The 23993-nt window shown below is 36.4% G+C and overlaps 1 protein-coding gene across 1 annotated transcript; it reads left to right on the top strand.

Annotated features, from left to right (window-relative positions):
* Window positions 1-8275: 8275 nt before the first annotated feature.
* LOC108708418 lies at window positions 8276-23985 on the top strand. Its single transcript, XM_018247093.2, has 5 exons — window positions 8276-8440; window positions 18492-18572; window positions 19242-19360; window positions 19525-19720; window positions 21418-23985. The coding sequence occupies exons 1-5, from the start codon at window positions 8348-8350 to the stop codon at window positions 21949-21951; spliced, it is 1023 nt and encodes a 340-aa protein (XP_018102582.1). The 5' UTR covers window positions 8276-8347; the 3' UTR covers window positions 21952-23985.
* The last annotated feature ends 8 nt before the right edge of the window (window positions 23986-23993 follow it).

Genomic DNA, 23993 nt, shown 5'->3' with positions numbered 1-23993 from the left:
CTCATTGTAAGAGTTGAGCTCCAGCAAACTGAATTGTGGTCTCCTGAGTGATACCTACTTAAATGGGTGGTTCACCTTTAAGTTAGTAAGTTATAAAATGGATAATTCTAAGCAAATTTTCCGTTGGCCTTTATTTTTTTCTTTATAGTTTTTTAATTATTTGCCTTCTTCTTTTGACACTTTCCAGCTTTCAAATGGGGGTCACTGACCCCATCTAAAAACAAATGCTCTGTAAGTCTACACATTAGTTATTGTTACTTTTTATTACTAATGTTCTATTCAAGACCTCTCCTATTCATATTCCAGTCTCTTATTCAAATTAATGCATGGTTTCTTCGGTAATTTGGACCCTAGCAACCAGATTATTGAAATTGCAAACTGGAGAGCTGCTGAATAAAAAGATAAATAAGTCAAAAACCATAAATAATAACAAATGAAAACCTATTGCAAAGTGTCTCAAAATATCACTCTCTACGTCATACAGTGTGCCATAGGAAGCCAGTTCCCCTTTCCTTATACTGGAAAGATGATACTGACAGATAAGCATTTTTATCAGCACAGTTTTAACGGTGGACTGTGAGAATCAACACTTTTGTGCAAATAGCATAATTTTAGTTCCTATAAAGTAATTAAGAGTGGTTTAGTTGTGAGGTGAGAAGTATATGGCACTACTGCAATTACACAGTCATTGAATGGCAGTGCCTAACTGAACTGACATTCATTTTTAGTGATAAGTGATTTCAATGGCCTGCCCAGTTTAGAGCTCTACAAATTCATTTTTACCATTTATTTCTTCAGTATAGACTGAAGTATTTAAAGTGTAAAAAATATGTTATGTTCTAACACATTTTCCCCACACCTTTCAATATATTCATAATCCTTTCTAATTACCTATTTTATTGGCTGTATGATTTCCTATTTAATTTTACACTTTAATTCTTTTGAACTCTACTGGTTTAATTAATTCTTCACTTTCTTTCTTTCTTTCTCTCTTTCTTTCTTTCTTTTTCTTACTTTCTTTCCTTCTTTCTTTCTTTTCCCCAGTCTTCTTATTTGCAAATTCATTGTTTGTTGCTACTTACAATTTACAATATAAATAATGATTTATTTCTTAAGTTTCCAGGAGTCTCCTTTTTACTCCTATATCTTTATCCACAAAACTATTTATACCATTATACCATATACCATTGGTTAGGGCTTAAAATGACCACCCACATAGACAAAACTAGGGATGCCCAAATCCAATTTTTAGATTTGCCAATTACTGAACACTCCATAAAGGAATTGGCTGAATACTGAACCAAATCCAAATGCTAATTAGCATATGCAAAGCAGCAAAATCATGGTTATGCGAAGTATACAAAGCAAAAAAAAAAACCTGGCAATACCGTAGTCACATGTACTAAAGTCACATGGTTTAAAGGGTGGCCAGGCACTTGGATCTGGGCAAATCTGAATCCTGACGGAAAAATTTCTTGGATATAGGATTCGGTGTATCCCTGACAAAACTTATCTCTTTTCCTTTTGTCGTATACTTTCCAGTATAACCTTCAATGTGATTAATCCAGCCACATTTTGGAGATACCCAATATATTAGTGTTCTTGTGAGCTCTATGGGACCAAAATGCTTTATAGCCACCTTCTCTCTCTCACAGTAAATTCTACTTCCACAATTGAAAAGCAATGTATGAAGTACATACAGTTATTCCTTTATCTCCCCCTGTATGAGCAACCAATTTTAGTGTAATTTATTTATTTCAAGTGTTAATTAAAGAACAGTGGAAATTTTGGTGGCCCTCCTTCCATACAGCATCACGTGTGTCAACCGAGGAAAAACTAATTCAAATGTCGGCTATGGTCCTGTGCTATACCACCTCTCACATCCCTTTTCTTATCCCATCTTACTTTTAATCTTTTATTAAACTTTGATTGTAACATATAGTTAATACACTGGCACAGATAAAGCTTTGCACACTGAGAAAATGGTTTTAACAATATATTTTAACAGTTTTCTGGCAACTAGTTCCAGCAATACATGAGTCAAATAATATGCTGATCTTTTGTTTCAAGATATACAGAGCATGTGCTCATCTGCCCTTCAGGAAGCTTCTCTCCAAACTCATTGTATATGCCTGTTCTGCAGAGTGACAGGCGGGCCTCCCCAGGCACCCACTAGCCACTTTCATCTCAGCAGGAGTACCGGCTTTTCCCATAAAACAGTTCAATAGTAATTAGACACATTGACAATTATGCTCTATTTCCTTTCTTTTCTTTTCAGTCAATACTCTAGCTGTAGAATGAGACATACTGCTATAAAATTACAGTAGAACCCCCATTTTACGTTTTTCAGGGGTCCTGGAAAAATGATGTAAAATCAGGGAAAATGTAAAATCAGGGAAATGTGTTAAAGTAACATTTTCTTCAAGTACTGAATGGATATAAGCACAGGAGTCCTTTTTACTTTGAGATACACTATTTACTGTGTTAGTAACAAGGGTTAAGCTTTACAGCATTAATATTACACTATGGGGGGCATGTACAAGGCCTCTCTGTCAGTCACATACACAACCTAAAGCAATAAGTGATTGGTACAGGACTGTATAAGGGGCACACTAATTGGAATTGACCATTTACAGGCAGAACCATGGCAAAATATACATCTGGTTAGAATTTCAAACCTCTTTATTTCACAAATAATAAAATTCATAGAGGAAAAAAAGCAGTTTTGAGGTACATCAGGACAATATTTAGATGTAAAATCTGGGAAAACATGACTTAAAATAAGGGAAATGAACCTATTGAAATGCAGTTTAAATTGGTGGGACCACAAATAAAAAATGTAAAATGCGGGAAAACTTAAAATCAGGGGACTTAAAATCGAGGTTTCACTGTATATTAAATAGTAACCAAAATATATCAAGTCAACTGGACTGGACCTGTTAAAAAAAAAATGCAGTAATTAACACCATCTTTTCTGCTGCCGTCTGAAACCTTCTGAAATGTCATGTAAGAAAAGGAGTGATGAATTCAGTCGGACGCAGTGGGTTGCTGCAAAAACTGTGTTTTTTATTTTAACACAACATGTTTCGAGCTGTGCTCTAGAGCACAGCTCGAAACATGTTGTGTTAAAATAAAAAACACAGTTTTTGCAGCAACCTACTGCGTCCGACTGAATTCATCACTCCTTTTCTTACAAGTTATTGTCTTCATTGGACGGAAGCACAGTGAATGATCAGTCTAAATTGAATCCAATCGATTTGGCTTCTGAAATGTCAACTGCTGTAAAACAGCTCATCATTGCCACCTGATGGTCAGTTATTCAATAGCTGTTTGAAAAACATTATAATAAAGGAGTAACTCACCTTCACAAAGTGTCTTGTTTTCAAATAGTACAGACTACAGTTTTTTTTTTTTACAGTTTTTCTCAAATTTATCCCCCCCCCATGTCCTGCTTTCCAGTAGCAACTCAGTAAGCTATTTTGCCAACTCTTTAAACTGTTATATTTTGATTAGTGATGGGCGGATCTCTCCCGTTTGCAAAATTTGCGAAACGGCAAAAAATTATCGAAAAATCGTGAAATCAGAAAGTTCAAACGTTTTCATGAAAAAATCTAGCAATTCGAACATTTTCACGAAAAAATCTAGCAATTCGAATGTTTTCACGATAAAATCGAGCAATTCGAACGTTTCCACTTAAAAATAGTGAAAATCTGAAATTGACGCCGGAGATTCGCGAATTTATTCGCTGGCGGTGAAACGCGGGAATCGCCACAAATTCGTGCCAGGTGAATTTATTCGCCCATCACTAATTTTGATACATTATTTGTAGTGTTGCACCAAATCCACTATTTGGGATTCGGCCGAATCCCCGAATCCTTGGTAACAGATTCTGCAGAATGCCGAACCGAAGCCTAATTTGCATATACAAATTAGGGTCAGGAAAGGAAAAAGTGGAAAAAAAATCTTCTTTTGTGATGAAAAGTGATTTCCCTACCCGCCCCTAATTTACATATGCAAATTAGGATTGAGATTCGGTTCAGCCAGACACAAGGATTCGGCCGAATCCTGCTAAAAAAGGCTGAATCCTGGCCTGGATTTGGTGCATCCCTAATTATTTGCTGCCACTTCTCAGCACCACCTTCAGCAACTGTCACAATTTGGTATATTAGTTGCTAGCATTACAAAACTCTTCTTCAGAAGGTAGAGCAATACATGAATCAAACTGCGATATCTTAGAAAGTCGATGATCAAGATTAGTGAGCTGCTACTGGGAAATAGGAGAGAGTAGGGCATAAAACTGATTCCTGATTAAAAAGGATCTCCACCCAAAAAAATTATATTTGCATTAACTATATATTAATTCAAAATGTAATGGGTTTTAAAAATATTTATAAATGTAATTGCAAGTGAAAGCAGAAGTTTGTAATCCCTTTTGCAAACTCATGGTCCTGACTCTTTAAACGATGTAGCAAAAGTCTTTTTTCCTCCAGCTACATTGTTTCAGGATAAACAGTAGCACACAAAATATAAACAGAAAACTAGATATTGCTTTATGTAGCTATTACATTTACAAATATAGATGTATAGATACAAATGCAGATTTGCCAGTCCCTGTAAAACTACCCTTTACCTTTAGTGAGGTCTATTCACTATCAAGACAGTAACTGAATCACATAAAGGCTGAAGGCTGCATATGCTTTTCAGTTGTGTCCTTAGATTTTGCAGTTATCCTGTAAAAATGTCAAATAATTTTTTTATAGAAACAGGGCTCGTTTTTTTATTATATTCCCACAGTGATTTACAGAGAATATACACCAAACACATCAGTCCCTAACCCAGTGAAGCTTACAATCCAAGGTTCATATTGCATAAAGATACAAAATCTGTAATCACTGAAGTGTCAAGAGCACCATCTATTGAATTCATACACTATGGACAGGAGCCAATTAATCTGCTTGTATGTTTTTAGAGTGTGTACAGAACCCATGCAGGTTGGGTGGGGGAGAACATACAAAATACCCTGACTGGAACAAACCTAAGACTCCTAAGCTAAGCTTCCCCTTTTTATAAGAATTGTTCCGTATAAAAATAAAAGCTGGGTAAATAGATAGGCTGTGCAAAATAAAAAATGTTACTTAGCTAAAAATGTTATGTATAAAGGCTCGAGTGACTGGATGTCTAACATACTGTAATAGCCAGAACACTACTTCCTGTTTTTCAGTTCTCTTAGTTTTCACTGATTGGTTACCAGGTGACCTGAATTCTAAGGATATATTGCAAACTCACTGAACAGTTATGTCCCATGTGGGCCCCCTTAAAGTTGCTGACTAACTCAGAATTAGAGATCTAAAAAGCAGAAAGTTCTGTTCTTTTATGTTAGACGTCCTGTCACTTTATAGATTACACTTTTTTAACTGTATACTTGAAACATTTTTTTTATTTTGAACAACCTATTAACCCAGCTTTTATTTTTATACTGAACTGTTCCTTTAAAGGGGTGGTTCGCTTTTATATTAACTTTTAGGGGCAGATTTATCAAGGGTCGAATTTCGAGGGTTAATAAACCCTCAAAGTAAAATCCTTCGAATTCGATAGGATTTTAGTGCAAATGCTTCGATCGAACGATCGAATAAAAATCGATAAAACAGAACTATTCGAACGATTTTAAGTGATCGATTGAAGGATTTTTATTCAATCAAAAAAAGCTTACAAATAGTGCTGGGGAAGGTCCCCATGGGCTAACATTGCACCTCGGTAGGCTTAAATTGCCAAAGTATGAAGTCGAAGTATTTTTTAAAGAGACAGTACTTCGACTATCGAATGGTCGAATAGTCGAACGATTTTTACTTCAAATCATTCGATTCGATTGAATTCCATCGAATTCGATCGAATTTGATCAATTCGATGGTCGATGTACCCAAAAAATACTTCGAAATTCAAATTTTTTTCCATTCGAATTCTTCACTCGAGCTTAGTAAATCTGCCCCATGAATGTAATAGAATGGCCAATTCTAAACAACTTTTCAATTGGCCTTAATTTTTTCTTTTTTATAGTTTTTGAATTACTTTCCTTCTTCTTCTGCCTCTTTCCAGCTTTCAAATGAGGGTCACTGTTCCCATCTATAAAACAAATGCTCTGTAAGGCTACAAATGAATTGTTATTGCTACTTTTTATTATTCATCTTTCCATCCAGGCTCTCTCATATTCGAGTTTCCTATTTAAATCAATGCATGGTTGCTAGGGTAACAATTACATAAACTCAAAATAACTAAATAACTCAAAACCACAAATGATAAAAACTAAAACCAACTACTAATTGTCCCAGAATATCACTCTCTACATCATGCTAAAAGTTAAAGGGATACTGTCATCTGAAAACATGTTTTTTTCAAAACGCATCAGCTAATAGTGCTACTCCAGCAGAATTCTGCACTGAAATCCATTTCTCAAAAGAGCAAACAGATTTTTTTTATATTCAATTTTGAAATCTGACATGGGGCTAGACATTTTGTCTATTTCCCAGCTGCCCCTGGTCATGTGACTTGTGCCTGCACTTGCTTTTTGGCAGGCTGTTTTTCCTTCTCAATGTAACTGAATGTGTCTCAGTGAGACATGGGTTTTTACTATTGAGTGTTGTTCTTAGATCTACCAGACAACTGTTATCTTGTGTTAGGGAGCTGTTATCTGGTTACCTTCCCATTGTTCTTTTGTTTGGCTGCTGGATGGGAAGGGAGGGGGGTGATATCACTCCAACTTGCAGTACAGCAGTAAAGAGTGATTGAAGTTTATCAGAGCACAAGTCACATGACTTGGGGCAGCTGGGCAATTGACAATATGTCTAGCCCCATGTCAGATTTCAAAATTGAATATAAAAAAATATGTTTGCTCTTTTGAGAAATGGATTTTAGTGCAGAATTCTGCTGGAGCACCAATATTAACTGATTTATTTTGAAAATATTTTTTTTCCCATGCCAGTATCCCTTTAACAACCTCTTTAAAGGAGAAGTAAACCCTAAAAAAGAAAATGGATAAAAATGCCATATCTTATATACTGAACTTATAACACCAGCCTAAAGTTTCAGCAATGATCCGGGACTTCTAACTTGTCACAGGGGGTCACCATCTTGGAAAGTGTCTGTGACACTCACATGCTCAGTGGGCTCTGAGCAGCTATTGAGAAGCTAAGCTTAGGGGTCAAGCAGAAAATTAGGTTGGTCTGATGCTACAGGGCTGATTATTAAATTCTGATGCTAGTTGCACTGGTTTCTGTGCTGCCATGTAGTAATTATCTGTATTAATTACTAATCAGCCTAATATTGTGAAATTTCTATTCTATGTGTACTGTATATTGTGAGCTGGTCCCTAAGTTCAGTAAGTGACATCAGCACAGAGCATGTGCAGTGAATCAGCAGAAAAAAAGATGGGGAGCTACTGGGGCATATTTGAAGACACAGATCTTTACTGCTAAAGGGTTGTGGTTGCCTTGGGCTGGTACAGAAGCCCAGAACATAATGTACAACATTTCTTTAGTTAAGCTTTAGTTCTCCTTTAAATCTCAGCATTTTAGGCAGCCTATTTCTAATTTTAGAGAATAGGTAGTGAATACTGGGGAAGATGACAGTAAGCCATGGTTCTAAGACTAAATGCCCGAACAGGAACATTAAAATGTGGCCCAATTTGGTCCTGACTTCTGCTGCTTATTCTCCTGGTTGGTGATCACTGCCAGAGAGCTATGGACAGTGAATTAAGCGTCAGACAGCCTTGCTGCAATAATTTAACACAAAGAAGAACCAAGATTCTCATTTCATTCTGTTATTGTGCATAGCTTCTTTTATAAGGGATCACAAAACGTCTAATCTTCTGTTAGCAATATTACGTTTCCCCAAAATCAGGGGAAAAAAGTTAATAAGAAGGTTTCTCTGGAATTGGTTTAGATACGTTCCAAAGGTTTTCATCAATGAACTCTGATCTCTATAACACTATTTTTATGACACTGCTCAAAGGTTTGATATACCCTTCTTTTTCTAAATAATATCAAGAGTTATTATTAGTATTATGTTCCCTTCTGTATACTTCACATAAGAAGATACTATTTGTTAATAGTTTGTGTACTTATTGTACAGGGATCAGAGACAAGGATACACCACAGATCTAATTACAGTTATTGTTTGCTATTCTCTGAGCACGGTGTTTGAATAGCTACCACCAGCTATTCATTTTTCTCCAATACAAATGCCATGACAACCACCACATGACCGGCTTTAAACACACCACCGTCTCCAAGGCTTCCCTTCTCCACAAGCTGAGAAGTTGCTCACTTGCTGGGAAGTCTTCCACTTTGGCAGAATGCATCGATCCTATCAGCCAATCTTACCATGTGGTAATAAATACTTACAGCAAAAATGGGATGAAACCTACTACGATGAGCATAAAAGAAAGGTATGTCTAGTATAATGATATCAATAACAGCATTTAAAAAATTAGTAAAGTTGTTTGAACACATGTATCATACAGAACCTTGTTATAGCTCAGTGTTTATAGCTGTGAGTGAAGTCCCCAAATAGGTGCAAACTACCCTTGATAAATATGCTCCTTAATGAATTCTGTGTGGGACTAGGCTTAACCCATTAGAAAAGCCTAATCACATACAGAAAATTACATCCTAAATCAACAACATACACTTACAATGCATAAAATAGAGACATTAATATAAAAGACTGTCCAAAATTAATTATGGTAGTGTACATCATATCCCTAATGTTAAATAAATGAACTTTCATTTAAACTGTCCCAGTCACAAACTAATTACATTAAAGCTGTAAGCTACATGTGAATGGGGTATTTATAGTAAAGCGGGCCCAACTGGTTTTTTCACAAGATGCTGGTGTCAGAGGTGCTTTATAAAGTCTACCTCCAAGTTTCATGGATGCACTCACATGTAATAAGAAATAGACACTTTGTTGAAAATTGATTTTAAAAAATCATGTATATATAAACTATGGTGCCATAAAAAGTTTACACAAATCCACCAATAACATATGCCCTTTAATATATAATATGCACATAGTAAGCTGGCATAATTGTAATCTGGACATTATTTCCATTACCCCAAGGCCTAAATCATTGTTGGAGCAAACAGTTAGCTGCCTATGGGCACAATGATGCAATTTCACCCATGAGGTGCAATATTTGTTGCCCTATGATTCAAATACATATATCATATCTTTAGCTGTTGTAACTGTTGCAGTCATTCACTGGCATATTTTGTCTGTTTTGGGGACAACATCTCATTAAGGTTTTGGCATCACAGAAATGCATTAAGTGCCAAAGTAACACAATCATCACATAAATATGTTTATAAATCTGCCGCTATATCCCCATGCTTTCATTTTGATCTTCCAGCTCATGCATGTTTTATTCTAGTTGGATGACATTTTATTTTTCCAGTGATGCTTGTTGTCCCTAACACAGCACATAGGGCAGTCCATGAGGAGTCCTGCAGGTCAGATGTGACATTTCAAGATATATTTATAGTCCCCAACCTCTCTGTGTGTGCTAAAGGGCCTTCTCTGTATTGCATCTTCTCCTATGTTAGGTGGCATATTAGCAAGTAAAATGGCTGCCTGGAGAAATGCCCCTATTGTTTGTGCATGTTTTTTTTATCCAAATGAATTCTTAATATGAAATACCCTTAGATTACAAAATCTATAATCATTCTCAGAATGTGTTGTGACATTTCATCCAGCTTTTTCAGATCACTTTTTCTGGTTATTTATTGTAACAACAGAGATGGGGCTGAAAAGCCTAGGGCTGCCTTTGATATCCCAGAAGTGCAAGTCACAGCAAATGTGGTATTGCCATCAGCCTGAATGCATATGAGGCACACTTGTGTCAGCTTCCATAGGTGGCAGAAATACAATTGCTTCCAATTTATGCAAATGTCCCAAGGAAGCAGAGCTGTCACTTGATTTTATACTTCACAGAACAAGCTCCTCAAGAAACTGAATGTAATTGCCAACATTGTTTACTATGATTTTCTATGACAATACAAGTCAGAGGGGTAATGTAATAAAATGTCCAAGGTTGCAAAAGGTCTATTAAATTACAGTAATTAGGCTAAATTTACTGATTAGCTGTTTCAAAGCAAATAGCTTATTGGTTGGTAAGGGCTGGTACACCTGAACATACTTTTGGTCTTTTATTCCATTTCCCAAAGTCTACACCAGGGTTGAGGGAGCTCTGATCCTTCAGATGATGTCAGACTACAACTCTCAACAACCCTTGTCAATAATGGGCAGGATTGTGTAACCCATCTATAATTTAATGTGGAAATAGTATAGTGGAGTATAGAATGCTTATCCAGAATCAGTTATCTTAAAGGGATACTGTCATGGTGAAAACATTTTTTTTCAAAATGAATCAGTTAATAGTGCTGCTCCAGCAGAATTCTGCACTGAAATCCATTTCTCTAAAGAGCAAACAGATTTTTTTATATTCAATTTTGAAATCTGACATGGGGCTAGACATATTGTCAATTTCCCAGCTGCCCCAAGTCATGTGACTTGTGCTCTGATAAACTTCAATCACTCTTTACTGCTGTACTGCAAGTTGGAGTGATAGCACCCCCTTCCTCCCCCCCCAGCAGCCAAACAAAAGAACAATGGGAAGGTAACCAGATAGCAGCCCCCTAACACAAGATAACAGCTGCCTGGTAGATCTAAGAACAACACTCAATAGTAACAACCCATGTCCCAATGAGACACATTCAGTTACATTGAGAAGGAAAAACAGCAGCCTGCCAGAAAGCATTTCTCTCCTAAAGTGAAGGCACAAGTCACATGACCAGGGGCAGCTGGGATATTGACAAAATGTCTAGCCCCATGTCAGATTTCAAAATTGAATATAAAAAAATCTGTTTGCTCTTTTGAGAAATGGATTTCAGTGCAGAATTCTGCTGGAGCAGCACTATTAACTGATTCATTTTGAAAACATTTTTTTTCCCATGACAGTATCCCTTTAATGCCGGAATTGCAAAACTTTCAAAACTGCCTTGCCCCCAAAACTGTGTGAAAATATCTTGCAAAGTTTATATTTGTACAAGCAAAGGTTTCTTCCAACATTCCTGTTGCAGTGTACCATCACTGTGCAAATGAGTCAGAAATAATGAAATGGATTGCAGGGTGTTAGGCTATACTTTTATGTACTATATTCATGCTCAAGCAACGTCAGAAGGGATTTGATTAACATTTAACGTCAGATGTTGCATCAGTGGTATAAAGCTTACGCACTGGAGCACGAGCAACACAGGTCAGATAGTTTAGTGCCAAGAGACCTGTGGTGTATAACAATATCATGCAGGTAGCTAATTCTCTGCGACCTAAAATCTCATATTTTCCATAGAAAATGTCACGTTACTGCATTTCTACTATTGTGATGATTCACAGAGCAACATATTTCTAAGGAGCAAGAATTTGTTTCTAATGTTCCTTAGCTTGTGAACTGACTATTTTTCATACGATTAATAGATCTCATTGATCATTTGCCAGGAAATTGTTACATGATTGAATGGCTGACGTCAGATTTATCAGACAGAAGGATCTTTTTTAAAGCAACAAGCTTGATGTGGTTGCTAATTTTTTTTTCTATTTTAAATGCAAGCTGGGTTGGTTTGTTTATTATTTGTTGTTTACGTGTTGTTTAGTCTATGAGAGAGATTGCACGGCTTTAATAAAACCCCTCTAACAAATATTAGAACTATATATGTAGATTAACTCATTGTAATGACATGATGGCATGACTCCAAGCATTAAATTGCACAGAGGCTCCAAAATGTACTGACTTCCAGCATTTAATGTTAATTTAATGTTTTGCTGATACAAAATACTAAGGGGCCCATTTACTAATAATTGAATTTCGATTTTTTTTCCACAAATCTCTAAAAAGTTGTGGTTTTCTAATTTTTTTTTAAAAAAGCTCTAAAAATTAGAGATTTATTAAGGATAAAAACCACCAAAACCACTAATACAGTACGTAGCCAGGTAAAGGTTATTGAGGTCCTATGGAGCAATGGGAGCTGTACTGATCCTATTGGACCACTTTAAATCAATTCAGACTTTTTTTCGCTAGGAATTGTCTGAAAAACTCAAATTTTTAGAGGTTGAATTATCAGATATACAGGTAAAAACAATAGTATTCTACCTCTATCTGACGATTCAGCAGTGAACCCTGGCCGATATTCGTGAGTCTTTTCCGTCTTCGGTGATCGATGAACCAATGGATATCCAAGGCTTTTGCCGATATCGGTAAGTCTGTGAGTGCATGGTCAACTTTACATTCTGTCTCTTATCAGTCTATGTTTGTTTTGTGTATTCATGGTAATAATTGCCTACCTACACCATCATGCAAGCACTTACATCAGACCTCATTTAAAAAGCCAGGGGCATTGTGCAAAGTACAATAAAGAATGTAAAGCAATAAGTACAGTGCAGCCTATTGCCCAACAGCGCTGCACTGAAGTTTTCATCTCGAGCAAGGTGCAAAGAGCAGCCTTCAGAGACTATGGGGCAGATTCACTAAAGGGCGAAGTGGCCAATGCTAGAATCCCATCTGCAGGGACATCGCCAATTCACTTACAGGTGTAGAGGACAATTCGCTAGCCAACAAGATCGTCGGTAGTGTTCATTCGCACTCTATCACCAGGCAACTTTTTGCCCTGTCAAACGGTCGTTACTTCATGAATTCAGTAAAGTGTGAATTTTACTGAACGTTACCTCTTTCGCCAGAGTTTACTTCTACTTTCAGGCAAAACAACCGAGCAACATATTCCTCAGTCTTATGTCAGTGACATCATATCCTGTATGCCGGAAATGTATTAAAGTTGTAAAGAACTGCTGGCAACTTTTCTTTTTTTAATGTGGGATTGCGTGCAAAAGTCCAATCTATTAAAGGCTTATGCGTGAACAATTTTTATTAACTAATTAGAGGGACATGCCACATTTATATAAGTGTGGGCTCATGTCTGTGGCTTTAGAGGATCTCTTATGTCTTTATTATGGCTCATTGGACATTTGTTTTAAAAATTGGCCACTTCAAACATTTGCACCAACATTACTATTAAAGACGTCAATGCGACTTTTAGATACCGCCCTTTTCAAATTAACCTGTGCACACAAACATACCAACAAACCATACTTGTCAGGTCACATGAGACAATTAACAAACAGAGTTGTGTCTTTTTGCTTCCAGGCAGTACACAGACATTCACAAAATGGTGGCTCAAGGCAAGAGATGTAAAAGGGCAATATTTACTTATATATATATACCAGTTTGGTAATAATATGCCACTTAATATGATGTAAACTATTTGTTGCTTAATTGTTCATTTGGGGGGGTATAGTTTTCCTTTAAGGAAAACTATACCGTTTTCTACCCCTTAGTGCTCTGGCACTTGCGTTTAGGGCAATAACATATCACTGACATTTATTGTAAAATGTATTTATCTTATCTTTCTGCCCATGGGCTCCAGTCTCAATAACTATGCCTCTGGGTACCAATCAGTGTTTCATTATTTCTAGCCAGGAATAGCCAATCATCCCTAGTACAATGTCCACATTACCTTACTTGTCCCCCTTTCATTCTGTTCCATAACGAGTGAAAGAAACATGTTCTTCCTCTAGACTGTTACAAAAATAGTTATCATACATAGTTTGTGCATCAAATTAATGAACCATGAACAGATAAACATATTTATATGCATGACTCTAAACACATTGATGAAAACAGTGCTGCCACTTCAAAGACAATTGAATACAGTATATTCATTTTTCAGAAAAGAACAGTTTATTTATTCAAATACTATGGAAAGAAATAATGCAAATTATATGATTTATCTTAAATCTCTTGAAACTACAATGCATAAAAAAATGACAAGTGTATATTTTACTAGTTGTATCAAAGAGAACTATGCAAATTCAGAACAGTTCTGCTTAAAGTATTCTGGGGCATTATTCATTAACTAATATAAGTATGTGTATATACAGTATGTACAATAAAATAAAACTGTATTATAGAAAAAGTAAGCCAGCATGGGTAACAGTGTTTTTGCTTTGTGACTAAATATTATACTTTCAGCACTCATATTCATGCAAATTGCCAGGGTTTTACAGTAATGCAGGATTTCCCCCCAGAATAATGGGCATCCATTTAATGGCATGTGCCACAACTTGTGTACAATTTACAATAGTGGAAGCTGATTTACTGCTGATTTGGTAAAACATTTCCAAATTGTGTTCATATTTTACACAAGTCAGTGGGTTCGAAAATAATCTGAATTTTGCAGGAAGGTGTAGTGCAATTGTACCAAGCGCATTGCCCCTTTACGACCACAATGGAATTCTGGGGGGAAAAGTTGCATTGTGGGGAAAAAACATGGCAATTGTTCTCAAAATTGCAAATTCTCATTGCACTGGCAAATTATTGTGTGCCCTAACATGCTTTCATACTTCTTTTATCAGTTTAAAAACATAAATGTGTTGTGTGTCCTTAAATACTAATAAGTCCTTTAGGGTGAAGACACACAGAGCTACTAGTAGCAGCTACTTGTCACAGCTACAAAATAGTAATAATCGGCTATTCTAAGACGCTGCGTATGTTTTAGCAGAGGCAATTCTCAGTACTATTTTTTGCATTTTGTTGGGCAACAAGTAGCTGCTACTATTAGTTCCAGCGCTACTGGTAGCAGCTATTACTTGTGGCTACAAAATACCCTGCCAGGGCTGGGGCAAAAGGGGACCGTGTGCCCTACGCAAAACTGAGCGAATGCGCGGTGAGGGGAGGGCAAGGAGAAGAAGAGGGGAGGGGGGAGGAGGGTGAAGGAGAGGGGATGAGGGAGGGGAGAAGTAGAGAGGGCAGTGAACAAGGATGAATAATAGGTACCTGCCAAGCACCCAAGGCAGGTGCCTCTTCTGCCTACCCCTAGTTCTGGCCCTGTACCCTGCCATAAACAATACTGAGAATTGCCCCTGCTAAAACACATGTCGTGTCTTAGCAAAGCCAACAATCACTATTGTCTATTTTGTAGCCGTGACAAGTAGCTGCTACTAGTAGCTCTGTGTATCTTCACCCTAAGGCTTGTGACACACGGGCAGATTCGGGGAAATTTAGTCGCCTGGCCACTAATCGCCTCTTCTTCTGGGCGAAGATCAGGGAGATTAGTCACCGCGAAGAAGAGGAGATTTGTCGCCTGGCGACTAATCTCCCCGAATCTGCCCGTGTGGCCAGTCCCTTATTGTGAATGGAAGTAATTCACACTAATTCGCTACTAAGTAACTATGTAACCGTGTTGGGCTAACTTGATCCCTGTGAACTCGCGTGGCAAGTAGCACTAGGAAGGTTCAATGATTGATAGACTGCCTGGGGGAAATGCTACAGACAATGAGTACAATTGAATTGTAGATCACACGTCTGAAAATGACAAGTCTTTTCGGATGAATAGTTACTATTGAAATTTCACTGTAAATGCTACGAGGCATATCGGCCTGATCATCACTGGTGTTTTGTTGCTCCAAGGAGACACACGTGATGATGGACACCACCGAATAAAAAGCTCAGTAGACAAAAAGTAGACAAGTAGAAAGTATTCACTTTAACACTAAATTTATTGTGTCTGACAGTGAGCACAACTGTGTTTTAAAAAGCAAAAGAGAAAGCAGTATTTATTTTATTCAAATTGTATACTATATATTTATAAAGATTTTCCCTCTTAATCTGGAAATACGATGTTAATGCAGCTAAACTTATTTGTGCTTTTACAACCAGTTACTAATGAAGGTTCATATAAAGCTAAGTGGTTGGAGCTTTACTGATATATGGCCTATGCACTGAGTAATATTAGGGTGCAAGTTTGAGTGAGACACTTCCCCTTTCAATTCCACAGAGCAATACTGAAAGAGTGGGCTTCTTATATTACGTCACTTGCATTGCAATTTTATTACATCAACAAGTAGCAATTATTTTTATGTAGTATATTTGTTTGTGTGTAAGTACTGTTTACTAGTGTGGATTAAAGCTAGGAAAGCTATCTTAGTTTTATTCTATAGAACAGTGATCCCCAACCAGTAACTCATGAGCAACATGTTGCTCTTCAACCCCTTGGATGTTGCTCCCAGTGGTCTCAAAGCAGGTGATTATTTTTGAATTCCTGGCTTGGAGGCAAGTTTTGGTTGTATAAAAACCAGGTGCATTGCCAAACAGAGCCTCAATGTAGGTTGACAATCCACATAGGGGCTACCAAATAGCCAATCACAGCACCTCAAGAACATTTTTCATGTTTGTATTGCTCCCCAACTCCTTTTACTTTTGAATGTTGCTCCCGGGTTCAAAAGGTTGGGGATCCCTGCTATAGAACAATTTGCAATGCTTGTTAGAATGTTTAAATGTCCTTAAGACATATACTGATGTATAGGAACTTTTTGCACTTATCAAGGTATGTTATATCAGAACCTTTCATGTGAAATAGCTTAACCTTTCCTGTTGAATCACGGGAGTCCCTTTTATCTAATGAAATTATAATTTCTCAATTAAATGTATTCTAAATCAATAAACAATAGAATATACTTTGCAGTGTTGCTTAGGAAACAGGCACCAATAGAATGCAATAAAATTGAATGCTGGTTATGTTATCACCTGAACAGAACTGCCAAGAGTTGTGTTAATGCCAAAGATAGACAGTTAGTGGACCACCACAAATATGATAACCTTAGACAGGCTTTTAGTGCTAGTGTTTTGAATGCTGTGGAAAAGTTGTATTACTGATCATTACCATAATCATTTATTTATATAGCACAGTGTTTTACATTATGCGTTAAATTACACAGTGCTTTACATTACAAAAACGTACAGGGAACAAACAGTAAATAACAAACTAGGGTTTATGGGGTGCAATAGAATTAGAGGGCCCTACTCACAAACTAAAGGGTAATGATGAGAGATTTCTGATAAACAACATTGGTGCCATCCCTTGGATGCCTTCTCTTTAGATTAGTATTAGCATCTGATTAAACACAAGTAAGCTGTGCATTTTCAATTTCCCAATGATATCCTATTTTAATAAATTAAATTGATACTTGCTCTCACAGACAGGTTTGCTGACAACACAACCCTAAAAAACTAGACCAAGAGCACAATCTATACACTGTCCTCAATGTAAACACATTTATACAGTGTTTTACAGAAATATCATTCACATCAGTCTCTTTCCCATTCCCCATCATCCTCAAGACATATGTATAGAACATGCAGAATCAATATATTAGTCAGTAATTAGTATTTGGGACAAACTAATTTCATTTAGATACCTCTACAAGACATGCTTGAATCCCCACAGGACCCAAATTATGTCATCAGCTATTCCTGGCCCATGGCCCAGATGTAGATGATCATCTGCAAACGTTATAGTATATATTATACACTAAAGCCATGAATATCTCAGCCTTCGGCCTCGTATTTTTTATATGGTCATGAAACTCCTAGGTTATTTATAATATCCTTATATTTTACAAGAGGGGATACTTTATTAACTATATATATACTATAGCACTATAGCCTTTGATAAGAGTGCTAGCCGAAACGTTAGCTATTTGTTCCAATAAACACCAGAATTTTTGCATTAAGTCCTGTGAGTGTGATCAGCTGTCTACATTGTACCGTATTTTTTGGCTATTGCACCCAGGCACGATATACCTACTATACAAGTAGTGCCGGCATCCATTTCTCTCTCTCTCTATATTATACTTATGTTACTAAATCAGGTGAAGGATATTGCTCCATATACCTACTATACGAGTAGTGCCGGCATCCATTGCTCTCTCTCTCTCTCTCTCTCTCTCTCTCTCTATATTATACTTATGTTACTAAATCAGGTGAAGGATATTGCTCCAAAAATGCAAAACATGCAAAATGATTGGTGATATGTTTATTCTGCCTTTAATGCTAATCAGAGTAAATCTACCTGGCTCATATTGAATAGAAATAATAAAAAAAGTCTTTCCTTATAAATGGCCATACTACCAAAAATCTTGCCCCCCAATTCAAAGACCACAGTGAGGGACAGAGACAAAATGGTGCATATGTTATCAAAAGGTGTCACTTTTGATAAAAAAAAATGTTTGATCACCATTCTCTATTCACTTGTATGGGATTTTTAGGAGCATATTTCACCCTTAGATAAATATGTGAGGCAAGCTTCTTTCCCCTTTTGATAAATATGCACCAGAATCTTCCCGTCCCTTTCCCTTAATTTTCTTGACTATCTGTTTACTTGAGTTACTAATTATCATTGCTATAATGTATATGTTACAAAGTTTATGCTTTCTGGTAAACTTGCAATATATAATATTTATATGTTATAATCTGACAATGTTCCCTATAATAGATTTGATTAAAATCTAAAATAAAACATTGCAAACAGAAACCTTACATTTTTATTTTTCAGGTTCAGTCTGCCAAACCAATGGTAGATACAAACAGTCCACACACGTACGTTCATCTTAACCAAAAACTGAAGAAGCTAAAGGTATATATTTTATTGGTGTTTTTAGTATTTTTGCTAAGGGACGTGGTTCCTCAATGTAAATTAGTGATTTGTAAAAGGGATTATATGCGGGGGGGGGGTTATGTTATCTGTTCTTGGGCAGCTGCTGTCCTGACACCGTCACCTCACCCCAGTTTAATTCTCTTGTGTTCTTGCCCTTTCTGAACTAATAAAGCAGAGTTTTAAAAAAATAAGTTAGTCTTACATGATCATGTGCACCTATCTGCACAAAATTGTTTGTTGCATTGTTTATCTTGCCCAAAGGAACTGAACAGTGCAAAGGAAAATGTTGCCACTTTTTTTTAGATAAACTAAAATTATTTCTGAGGCCCATTTCTGCCCTTTAGCTGATTAATATCCAAATATGGAAAAAGGTGAACATACAATCATGCCTTCTCCAAAGGCCACAAAACCTATAATACAACTGTCAGAGGTAATTTGCATAACCATGCTTATGACTGACAAGATATTGCACTGCCAATATGTATGTGTGTTATTTCATTATCTTGTCAAAATCTCCTGACCTTGTTGATTTCTAGGCCACTTCTTTTTGTGTATAGAGATACAAATCAGTATGGATGTAGTAAATGTCAATATGGTTCTTTCTGTAGGAAATGAGTAATGCCTTTGTATGTTTGCTCTTATTAACAGCTAGAGGAGGAACGTTTAGCAGTGATTGAAAGAGACAACCATTTGCTACTTCAGAAGATGTCAACCATCATGAAAACAAAGGGGAGGGTGGACAATAAAAATGAGTATGAAGCAAAAAGGTATAACTACCTTTCACTTACACAGTATTGTACATAAACTTCTCAGATATCTTGCTTTAGCTGTGACATTATACAAATGTACAAAAGGTATACAAAAATACCTTATTATCTCATTCGTGGAATCAATTAGTGCTGAAATTTAATTTCCTCTTCTCCCCAACCAGTTTAAATAAAGAAAAACGGGACAGAGAATTATTAAAGGTATCCAGAGAAAATCAGACCATTCTGGACAGGATAACAAAGTGTGAACCTCAGTATCAGGTGGAGAAGTGGCATGAAGATTGGGTGAAAGCAGAAAAATACATGGACAGCATTGCTAGATACCCAAGAGGGTGGTGGTGCCTTGCACACCAAGAGAAGGTAATGTAGATTCTTGACTCCTGTGAACCAGTTGAAAGCTTTATCTTGTAAAGCTGGGCATATATGAAAAGATCTGCTCACTTGATTTGAGTCAAATCCAGATGATCTAATAGTTTATCCATAGGGCAAATGGTTGAATCATAATATGAGGCTATGCAAACCTGTCTGGAGAGGTTTGTATCAAAGGGATAATGCTTGTCCAATTGATCCAATTATCTCGATAGATCCCAAATTCCTACCCTGATACTGGTCAGATAGACTTAGCCCAAACAAATATAAAATAAGCATTGATTCACTTTGACAGGCTAAGTAAAAGTAAATAATGAAGACCAGTTGCACAGGTGCTAGTAATAGGCCTAGGAATAGGCAATTTTATAAAATACCATATTGACTTAAAGTGGACACGTCACCCAGACATAAAATCTGTATAATACAAGTCCGTTTCAAATTAAATATGAAATCCAATTTCTTTTTTTTAATAAAGCATTCATAGCTGTTGTAAACTCATTTAAAAATATCAGCTGTCAATCAAATATTGCCTGCCGCTCCTCTATGCCTAGGCATAGAGGTGGGGCAAGCAATTACTTTCACTTTCCATTCAGCACTTATTTGGTGTCACTGCTCTCCGCTCTCCCTACATTCCCCCAGCTCTCTAAACCATTTAATTGTATAGCCAGGGCATGGGGATGGAAATTGGGTCCCCCATTCTGGTGCACAAACAAGACTCTGAGATGATGCAAGACTTGTCTTAATAACAGTGTCCACAAAATGGCTCCTTCCTGCTTGCTATAATTATGAGTCCCAGACTGATGGAAACAAGATTCAAATAATTTATACAGTGTAATTAAAGTTCATTTTGCTTGAATAACATGATAAAATAGTATTTGAAATATTCCCCTTTAAGACAACTAATATTCACTTTTCTAAATCATGTCTAAAAGAGGGTTTAATGTCATAATGAGTAGGACTTAAAGATACATTATTAAAATAAAACTTTTAAGCCTAGAATTTTGCATTCCACTTTGGAGAGAGGCAAATAATTCAGAAACCACAACAAAAAAATGGGAACTGTGTAGCAACTTTCCCTTTCCTTAATAGGGCCTACATTCTAGGGGCACATTTACTTAGCTAGAGTGAAGGAATAGAATAAAAAATACTTTGAATTTCGAAGTATTTTTTTGGCTACTTCGACCATCGAATTGGCTACTTCAACCTTCGACTACGACTTTGAATCGAACGATTCAAACTAAAAATCGTTCGACTATTCAACCATTCGATAGTTGAAGTACTGTCTCTTTAAAAAAACTTTGACCCCCTACTTCGCCACCTAAATCCTACCGAACCTCAATGTTAGCCCCCCATAGGCTTTCTAGCCAATTTGTAGCTAGGAGGATTTAATCGTTCGATCAAACGATTATTCCTTCGATCGTTCGTTCGATCGAACAAATGAATATCGATAAATCCTTCGACTTCGATATTCGAAGGATTTAACTTCCACAGTCAAATATCGAGGGTTAATTAACCCTCGATATTCGACCCTAGGTAAATGTGCCCCCTAGTGTGGGTCCTTCCTTGAAGTACTTTCACTTCCCAGGGTGTCTGAAAGAAACGTAGTTGATTGTATAGGAAGTAAATCAGTAAAACACGGTGCACACTAGTACTGCTAAATGTATATTTCAAAATATTTTTTTTTGCAGAAATCTGCCAAACAAGTGGATTCAAGTGAAAGTTCAATTAGGGAGAAAACAACAAAAAAAGAAAATGTGGAACAGAAGAGGGCATCAGGGGTGGACAAATACAAAAGGAAGAGAATGGTTACAAATAGTGATGGACTAGTTACAAATAAAGAAGTTGGTGCAAAATCAAGGGCAACCAAGGGAAAACAGGCAAAGGCTACAAATGCAGCCAAGGAACTACATCAACAAGAACCTAAAAATGATACTAATAAACATGAGTTAGAAGGAAGAGACAGTGACTTTGGAGGTGATGGAAAAGGACATGATGATTCAGCAGATGATGAAGAAGGAAAAGAACATGCAGCAGATGAAAATCCTGCCAATGAAAATTATGATAAGGAAGCACTAGAGAAAGAATATTTAGAATATGATGAGAATGAAAATGGAGATGATTCTGACAGTGTTGCCAAATCAGAGAGTAGCAAATCAACACACAGTGGAGTGACAAAAGAAGATGAGCATTCTGAGGATGAGGACAACTCTGATGCAGAATAGATTTGTTTAGAATAGGCATGGACTACCTGTGGCCCTCTAGGTGTTCTTAAACTACAACTTTTTATGGTGGAATGCCAGGAGATGCAGTTCAAAAACATTAGAAACACAAGTTTCCCATTCCTGGTATAGAAAATGGGAGTATTTATTAAATACACTCAAATATAAAATTATTTAATTGCTGATTTCCCAGCAATTGTGCCAAATTAGCACTAAAACTTGAAGATGTTTCATTATCACTTTAACATGTCAGTCCAAAATATCTAACATACATTGAAAATAATTAAATTGATTTTACATATATTTATGAACAAATCCCATTACACTTTACATGGATTATGAATAGAAGTGCAGAATAGAACTACACTGAAATGTTTTTTCAGGAAATAGAGTGTGTAATCACCAATACCTTGGTAATAAAATGTATTTAAATAAAATAAGGCAGTTGTCCATTTTAATTAAAGTTAATGGCCTAGGTTAACTAAGGCATACACTGAACACATTATATGGTTATGGCTCTTTCCAAATGGGCGTGTCTGGCACAAGCCAATACTTCAATGAAAAAAACACACCATATTTTTGCTTGCTGACTGAAAAGTCATAGATATAACCGTGCAACATAACAATGAAAAATACAACAATCAGACAGAATAAAGGATAACACAAAGTTTTATAAATGCCATTTATTTTCCACTTTTCTTCCAGGGTAAATAATTTTACATATGATAAATAAGCTCCTTAGTATTACTTAATATACTGTATGAGCAATTAAATCAGAAGTACAGACTGTCCTTCAGTGCCATCTGCTGGGAAACTGTATATATTTCAGAACATATAAAACTTCTTAAAGGAACAGTAACATCAAAAAATCAAAAGTATGTTAAATTAATTGAAATATTTAATTTAAATTTAATATTGCTTTGAAGCAGTTGTTTTTGGACTCTTCACATCAGAGCCCTGTAGCTGATAGCAAGGATTTAGACGATTGCAGCTTTACTCAACTACGATTCTAAGAATCCCGAAATTTTGTCCACCTCCAAATTTAAGTCAAGTTGTGGAAGCTGTGCATCCAGGAGTATCTAGCAAAGCTGACATGCATTCTCCCAAAATTTCACCATAACTAGCCTTTAGCCTGGGTCCTTTCATTCACTGCTAAGAACATTCCTACCCAAACTCTAAGGCCATTCCCACATTGCCTTGGGTACCAAGGAAACCATATTAGATCAATTCACTATAACCTATACTGTGATTGTCATTTAGTAGTCATGAGTCATATGAAGCGGCATATTTGTCTAGGAAAAAGGCTGCTGTTCCGTGTGTAAATTGTAGGAAAAGTCAAAGAATGCTTGTGGTCTCACACATTTTTGGGAGTACCCATGTACAGGTATGGAATCATTCATCTGGAAACCTGTTATCCAGAATCTTTGAATTACAGGAGTCCATTTCAAGTAAATAATTCTAATTGTTTTTAATTATTTCATTTTGCTCTGTATTAATAAAACATAACCTTGTACTTGAAGGTAACTAAGCTACATGCATATTAGTGGCTAAACAATTCTACTGGGTTTATTTAATGTTTAAATTAGTTTTAGTAGTAGACTTATGGTATGGAGATTCAAACACACCATTTCTGGAAAATTTCAGGTACCAAGTATTCTGGAAAATAGATGCTAAACTACGTAGTATAATGTCTCTATAAGGGCGTGTCTGAAATTTTACTGGCATTTAGGGCCTGATTTATGATTGCTCAAGCTTTTTGGCTCCAGGAACTTTAAGGAAACCCTATGCGAGTTTCCTAGGGGTTTGAATTGAAAAAGCTCAGCTATTTCCATTATTTTGCCTGAAAGAGTTTTTGCAACAAAGATTTTGATGCCTAAACGTATTTGGGTTCAGGCCCTTCTTTGGTATTCAAAAAAGATTCCTTATCAGCTGTTTAATAATAGGTTTTTCAAAGTTTTTATCAAAGATAGGTTACAAAGCAAAGATACATACCGTAATAAAATGTCATTTTACACAATTATGCATGAGAACATCAATAAAATTTA

Source organism: Xenopus laevis, chromosome 2L, assembly GCF_017654675.1.
Source record: "Xenopus laevis strain J_2021 chromosome 2L, Xenopus_laevis_v10.1, whole genome shotgun sequence".
NCBI lineage: Eukaryota > Metazoa > Chordata > Amphibia > Anura > Pipidae > Xenopus > Xenopus laevis.
The sequence above is the reverse complement of the archived record's forward strand: the minus strand, read 5'-3'. Positions and strand labels throughout refer to the sequence as shown.

Bases quoted from the DNA above. Each gene is read 5' to 3' on its own strand.
- LOC108708418 (XM_018247093.2), top strand. From the start codon at position 8,348: ATGCATCGATCCTATCAGCCAATCTTACCATGTGGTAATAAATACTTA. The intron at 18,573-19,241 runs GTATATATTTTA...TCTTATTAACAG, and splicing joins AAAAACTGAAGAAGCTAAAG to CTAGAGGAGGAACGTTTAGC. The intron at 19,361-19,524 runs GTATAACTACCT...CTCCCCAACCAG, and splicing joins AATGAGTATGAAGCAAAAAG to TTTAAATAAAGAAAAACGGG.